The sequence below is a fragment of the Erythrolamprus reginae genome, chromosome Z, assembly GCF_031021105.1.
Source record: "Erythrolamprus reginae isolate rEryReg1 chromosome Z, rEryReg1.hap1, whole genome shotgun sequence".
NCBI lineage: Eukaryota > Metazoa > Chordata > Lepidosauria > Squamata > Dipsadidae > Erythrolamprus > Erythrolamprus reginae.
In genome coordinates, this window is record NC_091963.1 from 131,354,849 (window position 1) to 131,378,602 (window position 23,754).

General features: G+C 39.8%; 1 protein-coding gene across 4 annotated transcripts; it reads left to right on the top strand.

The window, feature by feature from the left end:
* Positions 1 to 748: 748 nt before the first annotated feature.
* On the top strand, positions 749 to 15,488 carry FUT2 (fucosyltransferase 2 (H blood group)). 4 transcript variants are annotated; one of them, XM_070766921.1, is made up of 3 exons: positions 749 to 1,051; positions 9,704 to 10,653; positions 14,929 to 15,488. In XM_070766921.1, exons 1-3 carry the CDS (start codon positions 1,026 to 1,028, stop codon positions 15,243 to 15,245), a joined length of 1,293 nt encoding a protein of 430 aa, XP_070623022.1. In that variant the 5' UTR covers positions 749 to 1,025; the 3' UTR covers positions 15,246 to 15,488. The 4 variants fall into 4 exon arrangements, with proteins under 4 accessions (XP_070623022.1, XP_070623024.1, XP_070623021.1 ...); XM_070766923.1 differs by having other exon boundaries at positions 9,704 to 10,804; positions 14,929 to 15,012; XM_070766920.1 differs by lacking the exon at positions 749 to 1,051 and adding an exon at positions 2,039 to 2,243.
* The last annotated feature ends 8,266 nt before the right edge of the window (positions 15,489 to 23,754 follow it).

A 23,754-nucleotide genomic window follows, 5' to 3' on the forward strand; every position in this document is an offset into this window, starting at 1 on the left:
TTGTATTGTTTCTTATTGTGAGCCGCTCCGAGTCTTTGGAGAGGGGCGGCATACAAATCTAATTAATAATAATAATAATAACAACAACAACAACAATACTGTCCTATTGTCCTCTTTTATGGTTACTTTTTACTTACAGTATGTTATGTTTATATTCAATGCCTGCAAATGTTGTCCTACCTAAGGGAATATTTACGATCAGATTTAGATGAAACAGTGGATCATGATTTTAGTCAGTAGAGTTTTAATAAAACAATTTGATTTATATTTCTTGGTGTCTGTATAGGTTTTTAAAGAATATTTTAAACCAGCCGACATTTTACCAACCAAATTGTATTTGATTTTTTTCTTCAGGTCAAATAAAAGCATATTTATTTATTGAAATATTTATTTTTTTAGCTTAGAGGAATATTTATTCATTCATTTATAGGGGATTATGTCTGTCACATTGCAAGTGATCCATAGATTTTCTATTTGACCAGTGTGGCAGGTCGGGGGGGGGGGAGGGGGATACTAGATTTAAGAGTTAATAGAATGCAAAACATTCTTATTTGCTCTGTGTCAAGTTACAGCAAGACCCATGGGAAGAAATAAAAAATAATAATTTGAATATTTATAGGTTATCCTTAAATAGCTAGATCCTTTTAAATGATTGAGTAGAATTTAATTCTCCCAAGTTAATCTTTCACTATTAGCCAGTGAAAAAGATTTGTGTTTTGGTTTTTTTTTAAAATCACAACTGGGAACAAACTGTGGGGAGATTGGAGGCAAAATTAGCCAAACAAGACACTGGAAGAATGGACATTGTATTATACAGAGAGAGCAATGTTGGTTTATGATAGCCTAAATTAGAAGAGAATTATGACTAACAATTTCATTGAAAGGTGTAAAGTTTTGTGAGCTGCAGCAAAGGTCATCAAAAGTTGACGAAGAACTGAGGATTTGAGGATTCACTCAGACTCACGAAGTTTATGATAAATATATCCTGAGAAAGTTGAAACTTCTGGTTGTGAATAGAAGAGACAATGGTAGGAGAAAGCTGGGGGAAAAGGTAAGGATTATGGATATGGGGCTTGTATGTGTGCAAGTTTGTGTCGGTGTACACGAGCTACGGTGGGGAGATGGTGGTATTGATTGATTTGATTTGATTTGTATGCCACCTCTTTCCATGGACTCGGGGTGGCTCACAATATATAATAACACATAGGAAATCCAATTAATATAAATAGAGTAAATATAATAGATATTTTGAGATTTCAACAAGGGGAAAGGAAAGGAATACAAAGAATGGGATGGTTCAGATTTGCTAGTGAAAATCCCATGGAAAGGTAAGGATTCATCGTTAGATTCTGAAAAAAGGACCAAGCCATTTAAAACACCCAACTATTTCCCCACTTTTGATGACCTTCCCCTCTCCTTCAGAACCAAGCCTCTCTTTCCATTGGAGTGGAAGTGACAAGATGCAATTCCCCTAGTTCAGCAATTGGATAGACAATCCACCCTATACGCTTGGCATCCATGAATCTGTCTAATCCTGCCTTGAAGCTATCAAGGCTGACAGCTGTCACGACCTCTTCTGGAAGTGAATTTCATACACCAATGACCTTCTGGGTGAAGAAGTTGGGACAAGAAGCCAAATGAGGAACATTGCCCATGGCATTTTTCCCAAAAAAATGAGCCCAACTTCTCATGCGGAGAAAGATTACAAGATTTTTTAAAAAAGCTTATTTCAAAATAAGAGCAGCTCCAACAACCAATTACTATTTAAATAATTGCATAGTCCAGCAATCTTAGCATCCAACCAGGTGGTTTCAAGTAGAACATTAAGATAAGAATCTTTGAATCACAAAATCAGAAGGACAATAACAAATTGCAATTAAAAGCTTGTGCCTTGCAGTCAATATGTTAATTATCAGACTCCTTTTGTTGGTTTTGCAAACCAAATGTTTTAAAAGGCTTCCGTGTCCTTATTTACCGTATATCCCTGTCCAAAATTTGGCTTCTGACATGCACAGAAAGCAAAATCTTGCATGGGGACGCTTGCACGAGCAAGATTTTGGCAATTTTCGCCTATTTTTTGCTTCCATGCATGTGCAGAAGCAAAAATATTGCCCCAAATCACTGAAACATCATGCACACGTCATCACATGAGATTTTGGTTGTGCGCGTGCACCGATGGGTGCGTGCGTGACTGATGGGTACGCACAAATTTGCAACAACCTTGGAGGGTGCTCCAGTAGAAGGTAAGACGAACGGCTCTTCACTGGTCAAGAATTATTCCAGGCCAAGCGCAAACTAGTTGTAGACCTGTTTATGGACAGCCTCGTGAGCTTTCAGTTCTGCTGGTCTGTTCGGGTTGTATGTGACCCGAAGCCAAGTTTGAGTCCCTGTAAAAAAATTTCCCTGCATATCTGAAACTTGCAATTTCATGACTTTTCATCATTTCAGGGGTTCTCTCTATGATAATTTTTTTTTGGGGGGTGGGGGGTTTCTTTCTTGCTGAAAAACAAAAAGTCACACTTCTTCTGTTCCCGGGTCACCCTGACCCGGACCGAAAACTCTTCATTTGAAGTGCTTATGTTTGGTCAATTTGAATACTTTTTTCACTTGGAAAGTAGTCTGAACATTTCTGCACACAATGATATGAAAATTGAAATGAAAAAAGTAATTCTTATTGGTTTATTTTGCTGATAGAATACATGCCCCCCCCCGTTTTTGTGAAATATTTTTCAATTTATGGATAGTTTTGCTTGCAAAATGTGTTCAATTTTACTAAAGTTGGTGTGGGATTGGTAGTTTGAACATTTATGAATATAAGAAAAATATAAATGAACTGAAAGAAATGTTTCTTATTGGTTGTTTACAATCATAAATAAGCCCCCCCCCCCCTTGGCTGCTTGCAAACATTTTCACTTTATATTTACGCAGGCTTCAAATCTGAAATATTTTTAATATCTTAGGCATTCATTTACTCATTTTAACATGCCTGATCATCATACAAATATTTGTGTGGGTGGGGAAAAAAATTTTTTCTGGGCAAAAAAAAAATCACATTGACTCTGTTTCAGGTCGTATAGACCCGGACCAAAATGATTTTTTTTAGGTACTTGAATTTGGTCTTGTTGAATAATTTTTTCACTTGGATAGTAGCCTGAACATTTCTGCACACAATGATATGAAAATTGAACTGAAAAGATTGAGGCTTATATTTTTATTTTTATCAAAAAGCCCCTCCCCCCATGCTTTCTGAATTTTTTTTCAATTTATACTTTTTTTAGGCTACAAATCTCTAAGGAATATTCCCCCAAAAGTTTTGATATACTAAATTGAACAATCCTGAACATAAGAAAAATAGAAATGAACTGAAAAAAATGATTCTTATTGGTTTATTTTTGCCACAAAAGGGCCACCCCCCCCCGGCCTTGCTGTGTGCCATTATTTTCACTTTTTATATATATATTTGGCTAGAAATATTTGGAATATCCTTTTGAAAAGCAAGAATATTGTAGCCAGACAACTAATTTCATGAAAGAAATCCATTTTACTAAAACCAAGTGAAATAAACCCAGAGGCAGGGTTAGGTGAGAAACGGTACCTTTATTCAGCTCAGAAAAGGTAAGTGACTTTCAGCTAGTACCGTCTGCTCTGCCTGGGAGAAACCGCTCCTTTTATACATTTGCGGTTCCCGCCAAAGCAAGAGCAGCCGCGTCTGAGCCAATCAGGAGCGACTTCCTAATTCTGGCTCAGACAGCGCTTTAACAAGGAACAAACTATTTACAGAGATACAAGGTAGCCATTACAGGATACAACACCAAGTATGTAACTTTGAAATTAACAGCATACTTTTTATATCAATTGAAATAGGGTGGGAGAGACTTTTATTTGCAAAATAAATGAATATGCATCAATTTTTCCAGTTCAATTTTCATATCATTATGTTCAGAAATGTTCAAGCTACCAATCCCACACCAACTTTAGTAAAATAGAATGCATTTTGCAGGCAAAATTATCAATAAACCTAAAAAAAATCCACAAACATGGGGGGGGGGAAGGCACATTTATGTGCAAAATAAACCAATAAGGATTAATTTTTTCAGTTCAATTTTCATTCCATTGTGTGCAGAAATGTTCAAACTTGTTTCCAGGTGAAAAAAGCTTTCAGAAAGACCAAACATAAGTACCTAAAATGATCAATTTGCAGTCCGGGTCAAATAGACCCGGGAACATAAGATTAGGGAGTTTTCTTGAACAGAGCAGCAGGGCTAAGTGGATTTTAGTTAATGTTGAGTTCAACTTCACAGCTTGTGCTAAACCAGGGCTGTCAAACTTGATTTTATTGAGGATTGGGTTCGACCTCGGAGACTAAAGTGGGTATGGCCAGGGTGGGTGTCACCAGTGAAGGGCTACCAATTTTTTTTACTACCACACTGTGGGTGTGACTTTTGAAGGATGCCCTGCATTTTCTTTCAACATCTTTCAGTGCAAATTGGGTACTCTTGGGTGGAGCTCTATTTTTGCTATCCCACTGCGTTCCCCCCATCCGGGCACCAGCCCATCCCTGGGTGTCACTCATATTGGGGGTGCCTGAGATGGTTCAAGTGTTCTGCCAGGAAAAAAGGATCCCCAAGCTCCATTTTCAGGTGCAACAGCTTCCTGCAGCCCTCTGCCAGCAAAAACGGAACTTGGGAGGGCCACCCGCAGCCCTCCCAAGGTCCATTTTACAACGCAAACGCTTTCCTGCAACCCTCTGCCAGTGAAAATGGATCTCTTTTTTGCAGGGTGTGTATGTAAAAGTTTTTTTTTCTCCACTCACATAAACATACACTATCATATACCTTCAATCTTCAATTAAATATAATAATTCATATCTGTTTACATTCGGTATACATCAAATGCTGCCTTTTTTTAATTTTATCACCTGGAATTACTAAAAAAGAATTGTTCTGTTCCTTTATTCAAATTTAAAACGCTATTAGCTAATACATTCTGTAAGCTTTCCTGCTTAAGCTGGGGGTTGGACTTGATGACCTGCAAGGCCCCTTTCAACTCAAACAAACAAACAAATAAATATTTTAAAGCCTTTTGAAGTATAAATCTCAATTTAATAATCATAACCTATTTTATTTAAAATACTGTTTAGCTCACCTCTAACTTTCCCATTCCTTTCCCCACAATCCATCTTTATTTTCCTTCCCCAATATAGTTCTCTTTATAATAACAATATAATTCATCACTATATATATCAGACAATCAATTTATAATTCAATCAATCAGAAGAAAAAGAAAAAATATCGAGGATAATAATCATCCAGAAATAATCATAACCATTTTCATTTATCTCATCCATAATAATCACAAAAATCATAACTGCTTTCAATTTCCTCCTTCATAACCATTTAGATTTTCTCAACTTGTTCAGTTCTTCCATTTTAACATTTTAAACCTCTTATTTATTTATATATATGTATAAGATTTATATATTTTTCAATAATAAACTCCAGTAAAGTTAAAATATTAATAATTCCAATTCATTATGCATAATCATTTCCTTTTATAATTTATAACTTTGGTGGGGGGGACTCAATCCTCTTCCTCTTTTTTATGGTGCTGTTAACTTTTATTATCTTCAGGATTTTCTTAAAAATGTTTAATTTCAAATTGTATTGTCCAATGTGTTTTCAGTCAAATCAAGCAGTCCAATCAATTCAAATCAGTTCAGTTAATTCCATCTTGAATATTTTCTTCCTTCCATGCCATAGTTGATCCTCCTTCTTGTAGCCAGCCAGTGTGAAAGCCAAACAGATATGCAGAAATCAAACAGATAGAGTATATTTATAAGCTGCAATAACAAAGTCCTTGACAAATAACAAACTGCTATATTTCCTCCAGCCACACAATGGTGCTAGATGACAAATTTTCCAGCTCTTTCCGGTTTTTGATACCCTCTTCCGTTATTTAACGTTCCTCTTTGTTTATAAATAAAAAGAATTTAAGGTTCCCAATTCAATAGGGCAAGTTTAAAAACAATTAGGTAACTTAAAAATCCAATCATGGGCAATTTGCTACTTTCTGAAGCTTTTGCTATATGCCGCCTTGCAAAGATAGCTGTTTCCTCAATTTCTGGCTGTTTTAGCTCTGTCCACAATCCAATTGAGAAACAAAAATCCAAAATCCCTTTTGGCAGCTCTCAACTCACCACCATCGGCTGCAAATCCCTTCCTTTCTCTGTAAGTAACTCTTCCAGCTCTTTCCAGATGTCACCATTCGGCTTCCATCCTGGCGTCGTGTTGTATCCATGGCTGTATCGGCTCAGGTATGGCTGCCTGTCTGGCTTCACCACAGCTGGTGCAAGACCAAGCCAGTTTGCCTGGTAGGCCTCTGGCAGCATCCCCTGCGTCACCTTCCCTGCAGGATCAGGTCTGGTCCAAAAGGACCAGAACCCCTGGGCAGTGGGAATTCTGGGCCATTCCAAGAGAGAGGGACGGCTCCTACTGCCGCAGCCATCCAACCCCACCCCTCACTCTTCAACAACAATATAATTCAATACAATTCAAATAATCATTAGCCTCAAATTCATCCATTTATCAAAAATTATTCTTTTATAAATTTATCTTTATCCAAATCTTCTGCCTTCCATTTTCTTCTACCTGCTCTTCTTCTTATTTCAGTTCTTCTTTATTAATTTTATTTTATTCTTTTCACTTATATTTTCAATGCAATTGCTTCCTTCCTAGTTTTATATATGGTATGCTTGTGTTGTATGATTTTAAATGACGGGTTTTTAGATGTTTTTTAAATATTAGATTTGTTATATTGTCACATTGTTATTATTATTGTTCTGAGCCACCCAAGTCTGCGGAGAGGGGCACCATACAAATCTAATAAATTATTATTATTATTATTATTATTATTATTATTATTATTATTATCCATATTTTCTCATTCCTATTTTCATGTTGCAAAGTTATATCTATAATTACCTTGTGTCCATTATATCCATTGTATAGTAATCCTCAATATTTAACATACTTGGCTGTCCTTTCATCACATTTTTTCTAGTTCTATTGTCATGTCCCATCAGTACAACAATTCAAAAGTCTTTTCTATCAACAGTTCCTTCAGGGGCCAACAACAACTGATAGAGTATTTTCTTCCCACAAGTAAATAAATAAAGAGCTCCTTCAATCATCGCAGCCACAACAGATAAGATGTTCCAAAGCCAAAGCTGTCAGCTGTTAAAACATGAACCAAAATTCCCCCTGCAATAATTCCTCCAGCCAGCAGACGGGAGACTCTTATTATTTCCATACGCTTATTCTCTTATGTTGATGGTTAACTCTCTTCCATAATCCAGGTAAAACTAAATCTTCAAAAACAATAAACCAATTTAAGTATCTTTAAATATCTTAAATATCCAATATTGGGCTGTTTCTGCATCTAGAAACTTTCTGCTATCGGCTCACCACTAAATAGCTGCTTCCTCTCCAGTTTCTGGCAACATTTTGTTCCCGTTATGAAAAGAATTTGAAAAGTCTCAAATCCCTTTTTGGCAGCATCACTCATCGGCACATCTCTTAGATTCTTTCTCCATCTCTCCAGCACTGTACTTAGTTCCCTTCCCAGGTGTTTCCACACTTCTTTCAATCCTTTCATTGCTCAATCGCCGTGGCTTTGTCGGCTTAAAAAAGCTGATTTCACACCACTGTTAGCCGAGACCCCAAGCCACTTTATCTGAGTGGTATGCTGACCCCAGACCAGATTCCTGACAGAGTCCCCTTCTTCACATCCCCTTCAGGGAGGATCTGGCCTGGTTCCATAGGAGCCAGGACCCTCAGATAGCGGGGAGTTGAGGCTCCCCCACAGGTGAAGGGGAGCTCTGTGCCGCAGAAGCAGCTGACCATGTCCCTCTTGAAAATGGAGCTCAGAAGGCCCGTGGCCCTCACAAACTCTATTTTCACTGGCAGAGGCATCACAGTGTGGTCCTTTGCTGTTTCCAGGGCAGCCATGCAGGCCAGATCTAAGCATATGGCTCATGGGCCTTGAGTTTGATACTCCTATACTAAACCATCATGTATTGGGCAAAGGAGTTGTAAAAAATTAGCCATAATAGTTTATCAGAATAACAGAATAACAGAGCTGGAAGGGTACCTATATCATGTCAGACAAAGGGTTGTCCAATCTCTTCTTGAAAACTTCCAGTGTTCACTGTGGTTTATGGCAGGAGTGGACAACCCATGGTTGATATCTCATGTAAACCATTCACATTGCAAGAATACATACACCAAATTCAATAGCAAATTGCCAATGTTTGACAAAAAATGTCATTTTTCCCTTTCAAAAAGTAAGAATGAAAGGGAAGACAAAGGCAAATTGATCTCTTTTTCACCTTTAAAAAAATTCACTTTACCTAAACCAAAACAGGTCTCAAAACATGCTGGTGTAATTTAACTGTTGACTCTACTCAGGGTTGGGTTTTAACTTACCTTGCTGCCAGTTCGCTTCCTCCCATGCCGCAGTGGGGGGGGGGTGCGCATTGCATATCATGCAGGTGTGGTGCACATGCACTGTCATGCACGGTGCCAAAAAAACCCAGTTTCTGCGCATGCCCAGAAGCAAAAAAACCAGGTTCTGCCCATGTGCAGAAGCAAAAACCAAGATGGCTGAGAGAGCTAGTTCGGGGTGGTGGCCAGTCAGAGTAAGTTCCCACTTGCTGATTCAGCAAGTTGGAGTAAGTTCCCACTACCGGTTCTATAGAGTCAGTCTGAACCGGGAGGAATCTACCTCTGACTTTATTTTATTTATTTATTAGATTTGTATGCTGCCCGTCTCCGAAGACTCGGGGTGGCTCACAAAAGCAATAAAAATAATATAGCAGTGGAACAAATCTAATATTAAAAACATATAAAACCCTATCATTATTTAAAAAACCAAACAGCACATTCATACCAAACATAAAACAAAGTATAAAAAAGCTTGGGGAAAAGGTGTCTCAACTCCCCCATGCCTGGCGGTATAAGTGAGTCTTGAGTAGTTTACGAAAGACAGGAAGGGTGGGGGCAGTTCTAATCTCCGGGGGGAGTTGGTTTCAGAGGGCTGGGGCCGCCACAGAGAAGGCTCTTCCCCTGGGGCCCGCCAAACGACGGAGAAGGCCAACTCTGTGGGACCTTATCGGTTGCTGGGATTCGTGTGGTAGCAGGCGGTTATTGTTGACTCTACTGTTAAATTTAGCAAGAATAAATTTAGGTTGAAGAATTTGTAAATACAAGAAATAGTTCACCTTCCAGAAACTTCCCTTTTCCATTTCTGCCCTTAAATATTTAGAAAACGCCCCAAGTGGGCTGAAAAATATTAGCTCCACCATTTCCTCTGGACACCTTCAGCAGCAAGGTGAGCCAATCATTATTTCTTGAATGCCCCTCTCTGATGTAGGTCCTAACAATCTGCATGAGCTTTATTAATAAACCAGGATGAAGAGCTAACAGTGTAAAAACTGTTTTAAACATAATATAGTTTAGTTATGTAAGTCCATTTCTCTTTTTGTTTTAAGCAAATGTCATGTTTGAACAAATGGATATTTATTAGGAGTAAATCCCATCAAAACTAGCAGGTCTTACTTTTTAATAAATAAACATAAACTTGAACTATAAAGAGTGTCAGTGTGCCATTGCACCCGAATATTGAATTCAATTTATTTTCTCTTTAGGAGTCTCTCTTTTGTAACAATTAAACATCACAAAAGAGGTATCTCCAATCAATTCTCCCCCTTTTATTTCGTCTACATTTTGGCCCTCCTGTCTTTGTCTGTATTTTTTCATCTATCTGAGAAGATATCTTACTACTACACCTTCAGCAAAACCACATTTGATTCTTTCTTGGTAGAACAAATTCTGCTCCAGCACATCACCACTAATTCTAGCTTATCCACTGAGGCTATTGATGCTGGAATGTGGACGGTGAACTCCATTGGGCGCCTCGGGAACCAGATGGGACAATATGCCACCCTTTATGCCTTAGCCAAGCTCAATGGATATCAAGCTTACATCCATCCAGACATGTATTTGGCTTTATCACCAATTTTCAAGATCACTTTGCCCGTAATCTCTGCTGAGATGATTTGGAAGACCAAATGGAGGAATGTTTATTTACACGACTGGATGTCAGAGGACTATCGTCATATCCAAGGGAAATATATCCAACTGATAGGCTACCCTTGTTCTTATACCTTTTATCACCACATCCGCCAGGAAATACTAAAGGAATTCACTTTCCATGACCACATCAAGGAAGAGGCCAACCGCTACTTGCAAATTTTGCGGGGAGAACGCCAGAAAGTGACCTATGTTGGGGTGCATGTCCGGAGAGGCGATTACGTGCAGGTGATGCCCCAAACCTGGAAAGGTGTGGTGGCTGACAAAGGTTACTTGGAGAAAGCCATGGACTACTTCAGAAAGAAATACCCCAACCCCATCTTTGTGGTCACCAGCAATGGGATGGAGTGGTGCAAAAAGAACATTGATGCCTCTAGGGGGGATGTTCACTTTGCTGAAGATGGGAAGGAAACCTCTCCAGGGAAGGACTTTGCCCTCCTTTCTCATTGTAACCACACAATCATGACAATTGGGACTTTTGGCATCTGGGCTGGCTACTTAGCAGGTGGGGAGACAGTTTATTTAGCCAATTATACCCTCCCAGACTCTCCATTTCTCAAGGTCTTCAAGCCCTCTGCAGCCTTCTTACCAGAGTGGATTGGGATCCCAGCGGATCTTTCTCCATTGCTGTCTACTCATAAGGTCGAGTAGAGCAGGTATGCTCCAGATCCTTTCCTGGAATATTGCTGCTTTTCCATGGTGGATCCTACTGTATAGATCAGTGATGGTAAACCTTTTTTCCCCTGAGATGCTGAAAGAAATAGGCGCGAGTGCCCACACCCATAATTCAAAGCCTAGGAAAGGTGAAAACAGCTACCCCTGCCCCCTGGAAGCCCTCTGGAGGCTGGAAATAGCCTGTTTCCCAACTTCTGATGGGCCCAGTAGGCTCATGTTTCCTCCTCCCCAGGCTCCAATGGTTTCCCTGGAACTGGGGAAGGGTAAAAATGCCCTTCTCCATCCACCCCCGCACCCCCTGGAGGCTCTCTGGAAGCCAAAAACACCCTCCCAGAGCCTCTGGGCGAGCCAAAAGTCAGCTGGCCAGCACACACATGCATGTTGAATAATAATAATAATAATAATAATAATAATAATAATAATAATAATAATAATAATAATAATAATTATTATTATTATTATTATTATTATTATTATTATTATTATTATTATTATTTATTAGATTTGTATGCCACCCCTCTCTGTAGACTAGGGGCGGCTCACAACAGTGATAAAAACAATATATAATAACAAATCTAATAGTTAGAATCTAAAATAACAATAGTACATTTAAAAAGTCTAAAAAGCAAGGAACCTCAATATATAAAACATACATACAGTCATATCATGCACAGAAACTACATAGGCAGGGGGAGATGTCTCAGTTCCCCCACGCTTGATGACAGAGGTGGGTTTTAAGGAGTTTTCGAAAGGCAAGGAGGGTGGGGGCAGTTCTGATCTCTGGAGGGAGCTGATTCCAGAGGGTCGGAGCCACCACAGAGAAGGCTCTTCCCCTGGGTTCCACCAGACGACATTGTTTAGTCGACGGGACCCGGAGGAGACCAACTCTGTGGGACCTAACCAGTCGCTGGGATTCATGCGGCAGAAGGCAGTCTAGTAGATACCCTGGTCCAGTGCCATGAAGGGCTTTATAGGTGATGACCAACACTTTGAATTGTGACCGGAAACTGAACGGCAACCAATGCAGACTGCTCATGGGCCAGCAGATATGGCTCCATGTGGCATTTGTGCCATAGATTCACCATCACTGGTATAGAATGTCTTTCCCAATGATCTAGTAGCTGCTACCCTTTTAGCCTACTGGAACGTCATTAAGGCTTGACTCTTCCCCAGGCATTGAGGCAGACTGCAATGGGAGATAGCATTTAGCATTTAGACTTATATACCTCTTGATAGTGTTTTTACAGCCCTCTCTAAGCAGTTCACAGAATCAGCATATTTCCCCCAACAATCTGGGTGGTCCTCATTTTACCCACCTCGGAAGGATGGAAGGCTGAGTCAGCCTTGAGCCAGTGGTAAGATTCGAACTGCTGAACTACAGCTAGCAGTTAGCTGAAGTAGCCTGCAGTGCTGCACTCTAACCATTGCGGGGAGCCCAGCTCATGATGGTGAATGGTTGCCAGAGCATCTCAGGAGGATGACTGAGGCACTAGGGTTTAGTCTTGTTTTTATGGATTTTATCATTGTTTGAGGGGAGTTGTTGTTGTGAGCCACCCAGAGTTGAAGTATTGCAAGATGAGCAGCCGTATAAATTGGCCGGATAAATAAACTGGAGCAACTGCTTTAACCCTGCTGTTCTGTTCGGGTCGTATGTGACCCGAAACCAAGTTTGAGTCCCTGTAAAACATTTTCCCTGCATATCTGAAACTTGAAATTCCATGAGTTTTCATCATTTCAGGGGTTCTCTCTATGAGAATTTTTTTTGGGGGGTGGGGGGTTTCTTTCTTGCTGAAAAAAAAACCCTCCCTAATGTTATGTTCCCGGGTCTATTTGACCCGGACTGCAAATTGATCATTTTAGGTACTTATATTTGGTCTTTTTGAAAGCTTTTTTCACCTGGAAACAGGTTTGAACATTTCTGCACACAATGATATGAAAATTGAAATGAAAAAAGTAAATCTTATTGGTTTATTTCGTGGATATAATGCATGCCCCCCCCCCCGTTTTTGTGAATTTTTTTCAATTTTTCCAGTTCAATTTTTTCAATTTTTCCAGTTCAATTTTCATATCATTATGTTCAGAAATGTTCAAGCTACCAATCCCACACCAACTTTAGTAAAATAGAATGGATTTTGCTAGCAAAACTATCCATAAAGTGAAGACTATTTCAAAAAAACGGAGGGGCATGCATTTCATCAACAAAATAAACCAATATGCATCAATTTTTCCAGTTCAATTTTCATATCATTATGATCAGAAATGTTCAAGCTACCAATCCCACACCAACTTTAATAAAATAGAATGGATTTTGCAAGCAAAACTATCCATAAATTGAAAAAATTCACAAAAACGGGGGGGCATGCAATATATCCGCAAAATAAACCAATAAGATTTACTTTTTTCATTTCAATTTTCATATCATTGTGTGCAGAAATGTTCAGACTACTTTCCAAGTGAAAAAAGTTTTCAAATTGACCAAACATAAGCACTTCAAATGAAGAGTTTTTGGTCCGGGTCGTATGTGACCCGAACATAACATTAGGAAGTTTTTTCGAACAGAACAGCAGGGTTCAACTCACATTTAATCAGAAAGTACTAAAAAGATGTACAGGTAGCCCTTGATTTACAACTAGACATCTAGCGACCAATTGAAATGAAGATAGATCTCTCCAGGGCTATTTACAATTTAGTTACAAAGTTATGACAGGGCTAACCTCCTGCCATAATCATGTGAACCACATGTAGGTATGCAGCAATCATCCTGCATTTACAGCAGTTTGCAGCATCTCTTGGTCACATGACTGCATTTTACAACATTTTGCAAAAAAAAATAAAATAAATCGGCACTTACTTCCAATTTGGGGGGGAAACTAGCCCATAGCAAACAATGGGAGTCACTTTACAATGGTGGCATTTACTTTATGACTGTGGTATTTGTGGTGTTCACTTTATGAGGGACTGTTTCCAGCCTCAGGAGGGCCCCTGGGGGCAGGGGAGTGATTTTCACCCTCCGCAGGCTCCAGGAAAACCTATGGAGTCTGGGGAGGGCCAAAAACAGGCCTTCCGAGCCCACTAGAAGTCCGAAAATGGGCCGGAGGGCCTCTAGTGGGGCAAGGGAGGCCAGTTTTCTCCTACCAAGGCTCCAAGATAGACTCTGGAACCTGCAGTCCACTCTGCTTCCCCGACCGATCACTCCCCAGTTGCCTCCCTTTGGGCAGGGGTGAGATGGGAGGAAGGAAGGAGGGAAGGTGCTGCCCTGTTCCTGCCCCCTCAACTTTGCCAGAAGAAGCTGTGGGTCGCAGTAGGGATAACGGGGAGACCCTGCTGAGCCTTTTAGCCGACATTACTATCTCAGGGCAGCCCTGAAGAGGAAGGCACAAACCGGGAGGGGAGCTCTCCTAGTCTGCCCCTTCCACCATTAGCTTCCTAGGAAGGAGAGGCAAGCTCTGGACACCCAGCTCAGAAGACTCCTTCATGCCCAGCCTGGCTGAAATTTCCCTGGTTTTTTTCTCCCATTCCAACCTTGCTTTTGTCAGCAGGCCCCTTCCCGCCTCCTGCTCCCAAAGTAGCACAGAATCAAGTGGAGATGAGCCAGGGAGAGAGAGAAACCAGCGGAAGCAGTGGTCACATGTGCGCCTACCCTCTCTGCCTGGGTGCACACCTGGTGCCATCCGCTGAATTGGGGCAATTCCCCTCCCCTTAAGAAAAGCCTACCGTCCATGCTGACACTGGCCCCTGAGAGGCTCAGGGAGGGTCACTGCTCACCGCCACTGCCTGCCCCGCCTCGCTGCTCTGCCTCGGGGGCCAAGATTCCAGCACTGCCTTTGCTGCCACCATTTCTCCATCAAGCCAGGAAACCTGGACTGGAGCATGGCTGCTCTGTCCAGGACTGTACTGAGGATGATGCACCCAGTGCCTGGGCATAATTATGCTCACACCTGATTCCCCCAGAAGGTATGTGGTACCTCTGGAGGGTGGGGAGAAGCTGAACGCCTGCCCACTCGCCCACTCTGAAAGAATGAGCTACCGCTTCCCTTCCCAAGTTTCTGCTTCTGCAAACGGCCTGTCTGCTTCTAAAATGCCACTTTTGCCCCCTTTTCTTTAGCAAGGGAGAGGGACACCACATCATCTTCCTGCTTCTTGGGGAAGAAAACTCCTCAGAGGGGTGATGTGCCGCTGCCGGACCAGGCCACTTGCCCTCGGGCCCCCAAAGAGCCACTGGCTTTCCCAAGCAAGCAAGCTCTCCGCTATCCTGGAACCATGCCACAGCAATGCATGGTTGGTGGCATGGTGCAGTTCCGGGATGGCAGAGAGCCCAGGCAAACTCTGTCCCTACCACCGCTGGTACTGCTGCTGCTGAACTGCCCGGGAAGGGCATTTCCTAATGGGATACATTATGACTACAAAAAACATCCTTCATGACCATTTCTATATAATAAACAGATTTTCTAACAATAGCAGTGGATCTGAATCAATGTAAAAGAGAACTTCCAGTTAAAATTCTTTATAATTATTTTAAGCAAATGTCTACACTATTTCATAAAAAATCTCTCTCCAGGTCATCTATTATGATTTGCACTATTATACAGTATATAAATTACTATTCTTTGTTGGAAAGTGAAGATTTAATTTTCTACTATCTTATATCTTGACTTTGGTGATTATATTGATGGAATAAATGTTTCAGAATTCATTTGATCTCTGGACTCAACTTTCTTTGGATCTCTGGACTCATCAAACATTGGTAATCTAATTTATTTATTTATTTATTTTATTTATTTATTTTGTCCAATACACAATGAGGGTTTTAGTGGGTATATATCTATATACACATAGTAAAATACATGATGAAGGTTATAGAGGAGATACTCATAGTAAAATATATCTAAGAAATAATAGAAAAGAAGGTATAGTAATAGAACATATCAATGAAAGAATAGAAGAAGAAATATAGGAATAGAAGAAAGGTATAGGAGATATAGGAGAGCAATAGGACAGGGGACGGAAGGCACGCTAGTGCACTTGTACTCACCCCTTGGAATAATTTGGAAATTATTTGCATGAAAAGCTTCAAAATAAAAATAGGCAATACTTTTGACTCACTCATTAAGTGTTTACGTCATAGGATAGAATTTTAAGATAGCTGATAAATTGTTTCTTCTTTCTTCTTAAATCAAGCCTCACACAGCTATTATTGGGAACAGGAAAATAGCACTAGCACTTACACTTCTATTACAATTCACAGTGCTATATAGCCCTTGCTCAGTGGTTACAGAGGCAGCATATTGCCCCCAACAATCATTTTACTGATGAATTAGTTTTAAAAAACGTTTGTATATCTTGAAGGTAAGATTGACATATCCCAAAGTGCTTCTTGACATTTTGTCAAGCATTTCAAAATTTGCTCTATTTATTCTGTTTCTATTGCTATTTCTGAAGTAACACACCTTAGAGGTTTTGGAGAACTTAAAATGAGGCTTTTAGAAAAAGTTGGAGGGATTGGGTGATGCTAGTAATTAATTACCCGAGGAACCTCGAGGGAATGTGAAATTATTCAGCTTTGACCTTAAAAATAAAAGGAACAAAACATTTTGTGCAATAAGTGGATGTTGCATATTTGTGTACATTGGACATCTCTGAAAACATTTTATTTAGCTTTAAGGGTAGGTTGCAATTTCTTTGTTGTGAGAGATGCAGTTTAAAGAAGTTTGTATGATACTATAAGTCTTCTTCATGAGTTGAGATCCACATAACATCTCATGGACAAGATGTGGGTTCCTCCCGGTTCACTCCTCCCAGGCACAGGGGAAAGTGAATCGGCAGCGAGGTAAGTTAGAAGCTGTTAAATCGGAATAATGGGAAGGACACGTTTAGCCTGATTCGTTTTTATTTTATTTTATTTTATTTATTTATTTTATTTATTCGTTTTTTATGCCGCTCTTCTCTTTAGACTCAGGGCGGCTTACAACATGTTAGCAATAGCACTTTTTAACAGAGCCAGCATATTGTCCCCACAATCCGGGTCCTCATTTTACCCACCTCGGAAGGATGGAAGGCTGAGTCAACCTTGAGCCGGTGGGGAGATTTGAACCACTGACTTACAGATCTACAGTCAGCTTCAGTGGCCTGCAATACAGCATCCTACCTGCTGCGCCACCCCAGCTCCTTTTATCAGGAACCGGCCTGTGTAGCAATATAACAACTGAAAGTGATACAATTCCCAATCTTGTAACGTTATGCTCTCCTCAGTGATCAGTTTGCTTCAGAGTGCTTCATTCTGCATTCCGATGTTCACTCTGTCCACGAGTCGGGGCTCAGGGTTTTCAAAATTGCATTTTGCGAGCAATTCCCTGAGTCGGGTGATGAATTCATTGATCGTCTCCCCTTCTGCTTGCTGAGAGCACTTGAATTTGAGCCTGCATACTCTGGTTAGTTGACTTGGCTTAAAATGGGCTTTCAGCTTCGCTGTGAGGGTGATCCATCCATGGTACCGATCTCACAGGGTCTGGATTTGTTAGCGTTTTAGAGAGAGCGTAGATGAAGGGGCCGCAACGGTTCAGGAAGATTGCCCGCTTCATTTTGTCACTGGCATCCTCGTGGCCGGAGGCTTCTAGGAAATGGAATTGTTTCCTGCCTTCTTTTTAATCCTGATATTTTTCGTTCTTTAGGACTCAAGAATATAATTGCCGTTCATCCTCAGTTGGTATTTGACCACAGCAGATTTTCCTAGAGATTGAGAGAGCTCCAATGGACTTAGTATTAGAGTAGAATAATAGACAAGGAAGCATCCACTTCAGTTATAATTTGCAAGCTCAAAATAGGTTCATCTGTGTTTTAAATGTATATATATAATTATACAAAAATAAGATTGAAAAATTATATAATTATAAAATTGCTCTATGCAAATATCTGCACTGTCATAAAAATGGCAAGAGATTGTCAACTATTGTCCGAAAGTGCACTGGAATAATAGATACATTGTTGGACTGCAAATGTCATTTGAATGTTAGGACAAGCATTTTCATAGTAAAACAAATGCTTTGATGTTTCTAGGAGTTTAGAATAGAATAACAGAGCTGGAAGGGACATTGATGGTCTTTAATCCACCCTGCTGCTCAAGATTGAAACTCTATGCCAGTGATGGCGAACTTTTGGCACGGTGACACAGGTGGCACACAGAGGTATATCTGCTGGCATGCGAGTAGTTGCCTTAGCTCAGCTCCAGCATGCATGTGTGTGTTGGCCAACTGAATTTTGGCTCACCTAGAAGCTCTGGGAAGGGATGGGGGAGGGCGTTTTTACCCTCCTCTGGCTCTAGGGAAACCTTTGGAGCCTGGGGAGGGTGAAACATGAGCCTACTGGGCCCACCAGAAGTTGGGAAACAGGCTGTTTCTGGCCTCCGGGGGGGGCAGGAGAAGCTGTTTTAGCTCTTCCCAGACCTTAAATTATGGGTGTGGGAATTCGCACATGCGCAATAGCACTTACACACACTTTTTTGGCACCCGAGGGAAAAAAGATTCACCATCACTGCTCTATACCATTTCAGACAAATGGTAGTCTAACCTCTTCTTTAAAAGGTCCAGTGTTGGAGAATTCACAACTTCTGGAGGCAAATTGTTCCAGCGATTAATTGTTCTGTCAGGAATTTTCTCCTTAGTTCTAGACAGTGGTGGGCTATGAGCCGGAATGCTAAATTGCGCCCGCCGCCACGGCTTGTATGTTCTTGCAGGGCCAGTGTGATTTTGCTGCTGCACCTGTGGAGGTAGCAAAATTGCGCCCGTGTTTCGATGAGGTTTTACCTGCGGCTCCATGCGCGATTTCGCTACCTCTACAGATGCAGCAGCAAAATCATGCTGGTCCCGCAAGAACTTACGAGCCGCGGTGGCGAGCACAATTTAGTGTTCCAGCTTGTAGCCCACCACTGCTTCTAGATTGTTTCTCTCCTTGATTAGTTTCCACCCATTGCTCGTCCCTTCAGGTGATTTGGAGAATAGCTTGACTTCCTCTTCTTTGTGGCAACTCCTGAGATATTGAAACACTGCTATCATGTCATCCCAGTCCTCCTTTTAGTTAAACTGGACATATCCAACTCCAGCAACTCTCCTTTATATGTTCTCCTAATCACCTATGTTGCTCTTCTCTGCACTCTTTCTCTACTCTTCCTCTTCAAGTAAAGTCTGCACAGCCATCATTTAGAAATCCTTTAATCTGGAATGCAGCCCTGAGCAAAAGCTTGAACTTTATGAATGCAGCCTTGAAATTTATGGAATGCAGCCCTGAACTATAAATATCTCTTAATAACTCCGATTCTTTAATTTCACCTGTGCGCTGATCCAGCCTAACCAGATTTGTAATTTTCATGAAGCCCATCATCTGGATACCCTCAGGAGACAAGTGATGTTCTCTTAAGTAGCTCAAAATGGTTCAATGAAACTCTTTATGCATAAGGAAGATTGATGTTACAGTGTGGCTTTCAACCTGAAAGTCACTGGGGAACACCAGGGAATATTACAGTTGTAGCTGAATTTAATTTCCAGAGCAAAGCAACATCTGTAATTTGGGGCATTACCTGGAATAATTTGCATAATCATCTTTAAAAATCTCATAGATTTCTTCAAGAGCCCAGATGTGAGTTCATTTTTTAAAAAGTAGAAAAAAATTGGGGGGGAAATCTTAAGCAAATTTACTTAGATGAAATTAAATGAGAACAGGTAGAAGAAAAAAGGCAAGAGAATTATTACACCCAATACAAAGTATAGTACTATGAGTTTTCAGGTGTTTGATCCAAGCAAACAGTGTTAGTTACATATTTGTTTAAGAAGTTTATCTTTCAAATTATTTTATCTCAAAAAGTTATTAGGGAGAGAATTGTAAAGCTCTCTTATTCTGTGTTCTATTCAGAAGGTGGGAATGGGAAGGATTTTTTCAGGGGTGTTTTTTTTTTTACTTAGTTCATTTGTTAATGTCATTCTCCTTCCACTTTTTTCTCTCCCTCTCTTTCTTCCTTCTTCCCTGAACTAAAACCCTCTTATACTGCATTATATAAAAAAGAGCACAACACATAGGAAAAAGTAGGGAAGACTGAAAGTTTGGAGAAATACTTGAAATAATGTTGAACAACTCTCCAAAAATAATGCTAGTTTTTAAATCTGGTACATCTACTCCTTTTCTTACAAAACACCCTGAATCCTTACATAATTGTGTGTGTGTGTGTGTGTGTACGTGTAGTGTATCTGTGTGGTATTTCTGTAGGTGTGTGTGTGTGTGCAAAATAGTTTATAAGAAATATGGAACCTGTTCCTTGGCCATCGGTCCCTAGGACATAAATCATTGACACAATGAAAAAATTACGCACTGTAAAGCTCCAGTAACAGATTTTATCACATTTTTCTATTTTCCATTCAATCACACATGATTCATTATTCTGCTACACATTTAGGGTTAAATGTATTTATACATTTGAGTTATTTAAAGGCACAGCTTTCTGATGAGGGCTCAGTGCAGGGCTTTTAAAGACTTGTCATCTGTGCAGAAATTAGATCTGTCATCTACATGGCTGATTTATTTTTAATGAGCTGTTGAAATGATTTTCTGCTTATAAATCTTTAGGTAACATACGTATCTTTGATATATCTAAAACTCCAGATATGCAAATCAGTATAAGCTCTGGTCCAATTTTTATTTACTTTATCACAGTTTTCAAAAGAACATACTTTTTAAATATATTCTAGGAGCCATGGTAACACAATGGTTAGAATATAGTATTGTAGGCTAACTCTAATCCCGACCAGTTCAAGACTGACTCAGCCTTCCATCCTTCCAAGGTCAGCAAAACGAGGATCCCGATTGTTGTGGGTAATACACTGACATTTGTAAACTGTTCAGAAAATGATGTAGTGTAAAGCGAGTACAAGTGCACTAGAGTGCCTTCCGTCCCCTGTCCTATTGCTCTCCTATATCTCCTATTCCTTTCTTCTATTCCTATATCTCTTCTTCTATTCTTTCATTGATATGTTCTATTCCTACATCTTCTTTTCTATTCTTTCATAGATATATTTTACTATGAATATCTCCTCTATAACTTTCATCATGTATTTTACTATGTGTGTGTGTGTGTGTGTAATATATCTCCCCACTAAAACTCTCATTGTGTATTGTCCAGAAATATTTTACTAGAAGAACCCTCCACTCCTCCATTCGCAACAAAATACCCTACGCAATTAGACGAACAATCCTAGGTTTAGAAAGCTTAGAACTACGTCACCTTAAACACAACCTAAGCATGGCCCATAAAATCATCTGCTACAACATCCTTCCTGTCAATGACCCAAAACTTTACCCTTAGACCAGTGTTTCCCAACCTTGACAACTTGAAGATATCTGGACTTCAACTCCCAGAATTCCCCAGCCAGCATTTGCTGGCTGGGGAATTCTGGGAGTTGAAGTCCAGATATCTTTAAGTTGCCAAGGTTGGGATACACTGCCTTAGACTATCCACTGTTGACCTCACCTGATTCCTAAGAGGTCAGTAAGGGGCGTGCATAAGTACACCAGAGTGCCTTCCATCCCCTGTCTTAATGTTTCTCTCTTAATAGTATCATTTATATAAATATTATTATATGTTTGTATACCACCAATACATACTTGACAAAACTAACAAACAAACAAATAAATAGAATTCAGCACAGGAAAATTAATGAGTCCATTAGAGCTTGACCACCAAATAAAATAACATGTTTCAGAGCATACTAAAAACTTTGGCTTTCAGTGATAATTGTTTTTTTAAATCTAAGTTTAATCTATTTTCCTTTTAGGAGGAGGTCATAAGGGTATAATAGCAGTGAAGGGCTACCAAATTTTTTACTACCACAATGTGGGCATGGCTTATGCAGGATGCCCTGCATTTTTTTTTTTTAGTGCAAATTGGGTGCTCTGGTGTGGAGCTCCATTTTCGCTACCCCACTGCGTTTCCCCCCATCCAGGCAGTAGCCCACCTCTGTATAATAGTAATAAAATCTTAGGCAAGAATACTTTCAGACCAGGATATTATGCAAGAAAAAGTATTATCTTTTTATTGTAGTAGATAGTATCACCTGTCTCTGTGATGGATTCATTTATTTCCGTAATAAATAAAAAGCAGTAAAAAGAAGAAGCAGGCATATTTCTGAGTCAAACCTGCAACAACTTGAATTGCAATTCAAAATGCAATTGGAAACTCATAAAGGCACAGAGATTTATGATGGAAGAAACTTTGGCTCCACACTTTTGAGATTCGTCATCATAGTAAATTACTAAATTAAAGTCCATTTTCCTTCCTGGTACATTTTATTTGGCTGTTGGTTAATCTGTATTACAAGGTTAGCAAAAGATTATGATAAACTTTATTGTCCATGATTATACTTACTCCCCTCCTCCTCTCTTCTTTGATACCTAGAATGAAAAGTAACAGGAAGACAAAGAGCAGAACTCTGCATTTTCCTGGGCAGAGTTCCCTCTAATTTTTTTGGGAGGTGGGCGGAAAAGTATAGTGTCTGAGCAGCAGTCCCTTTGGGACTGGGCAGCACAGAAAAAAGAAAAAGAAAAAAATAAATAAATAAACAAACAAACAAACAAACAAAAAAACAAAAAAAACAAAAAAAACCCCACCCTGTTTTTGCCTCAGAGAATTTCAAAATAAAATACTGTAGAGATGCGGAAGTAAATACACTATTTTTGGCTATGAACAGTATCACAAGCCTTCCCTTAACACTTTAAACCCCTAAATTACCATTTCCCATTCCCTTAGCAACCATTTAGATTATTTACTCACCATGTTTATTTATTAAAGTTTATTTTAAAAAATATTTATTAAAGTCGGATGAAAGTTTGGCGATGACATATGACGTCATCGGGCGGGAAAAACTGTGGTATAGGGAAAACAACCATGAAATATTTTTTAATTAATATTTTTGAAAAACCGTGGTATAGACTTTTCGCGAAGTTTGAACCCGCGAAAATCAAGGAAACACTGTATATCTAATATCCCCTCCTTATATTTTCTCCATAACAAGAACCCTGTGAGGTGGGCTGGGCTGAGATTGACTGGCTGAAAGGCACCCATCCAGCTTTTCATACTTAAGGCAAAAACTCATATCCTCTAGGTAAAGGGCCCCAAAATCACCCAGCCAGTTTACATGCCTAAAGTGGGATTAGAACTCACAATCTCCTGACCATTCATTCAAAGACACCTAGCCAGCATTCGTGCCTAAGGCCAATCTAGAATCCGTGTATTTAGATGCTGATTTGTGAAAACGAAGGCAGGACAAATGCCAGGGATATTTTGAACAGCAGTTCCAGTCTCGGCCTCTTCTTCAAAAGGCAAAACATCATTTGGTTGCTTAAATCTTTGTAGAGAAAATCAACTTAGCGGCCAAACATAAAGTACAAGTAGTTGTTGACTTACAACAGTTCATTTAGTGACCGGTCAAAGTTACAATGGCGCTGAAAAAAAGTGACCTTTTTCATACTTACAACCTTTGTAGCTTCCCTGTGATCATTGTGATCAGAATTCAGATGCTTGGTGATTGGTTCATCTTTATTACCGTTGCTGTGTCCTGGAGTCACGTGATCACTTTCTGATGAGCACATTCAATAGGGAAGCCAGGTTCACTTAACAACAATGTTACTAATTTAACAACTGCGGTCAGTGTTCCCTCTAATTTTTTGGGGGGGTGGGCGGAAAAGTATAGTGTCTGAGCGGCAGTCCCTTCAGGACTGGGCGGCACAGAAATAATAAACAAACAAACAAACAAACAAACAAACAAACAAACAAAAAACCCACCCTGTTTTGCCTCAGAGAATTTCAAAATAAAATACTGTACTGTGGTCTATAACAGTGAGCTCATAATAGGGAAACTCTATCAATATCAAAATGCCACTTAAATAGTTGAGC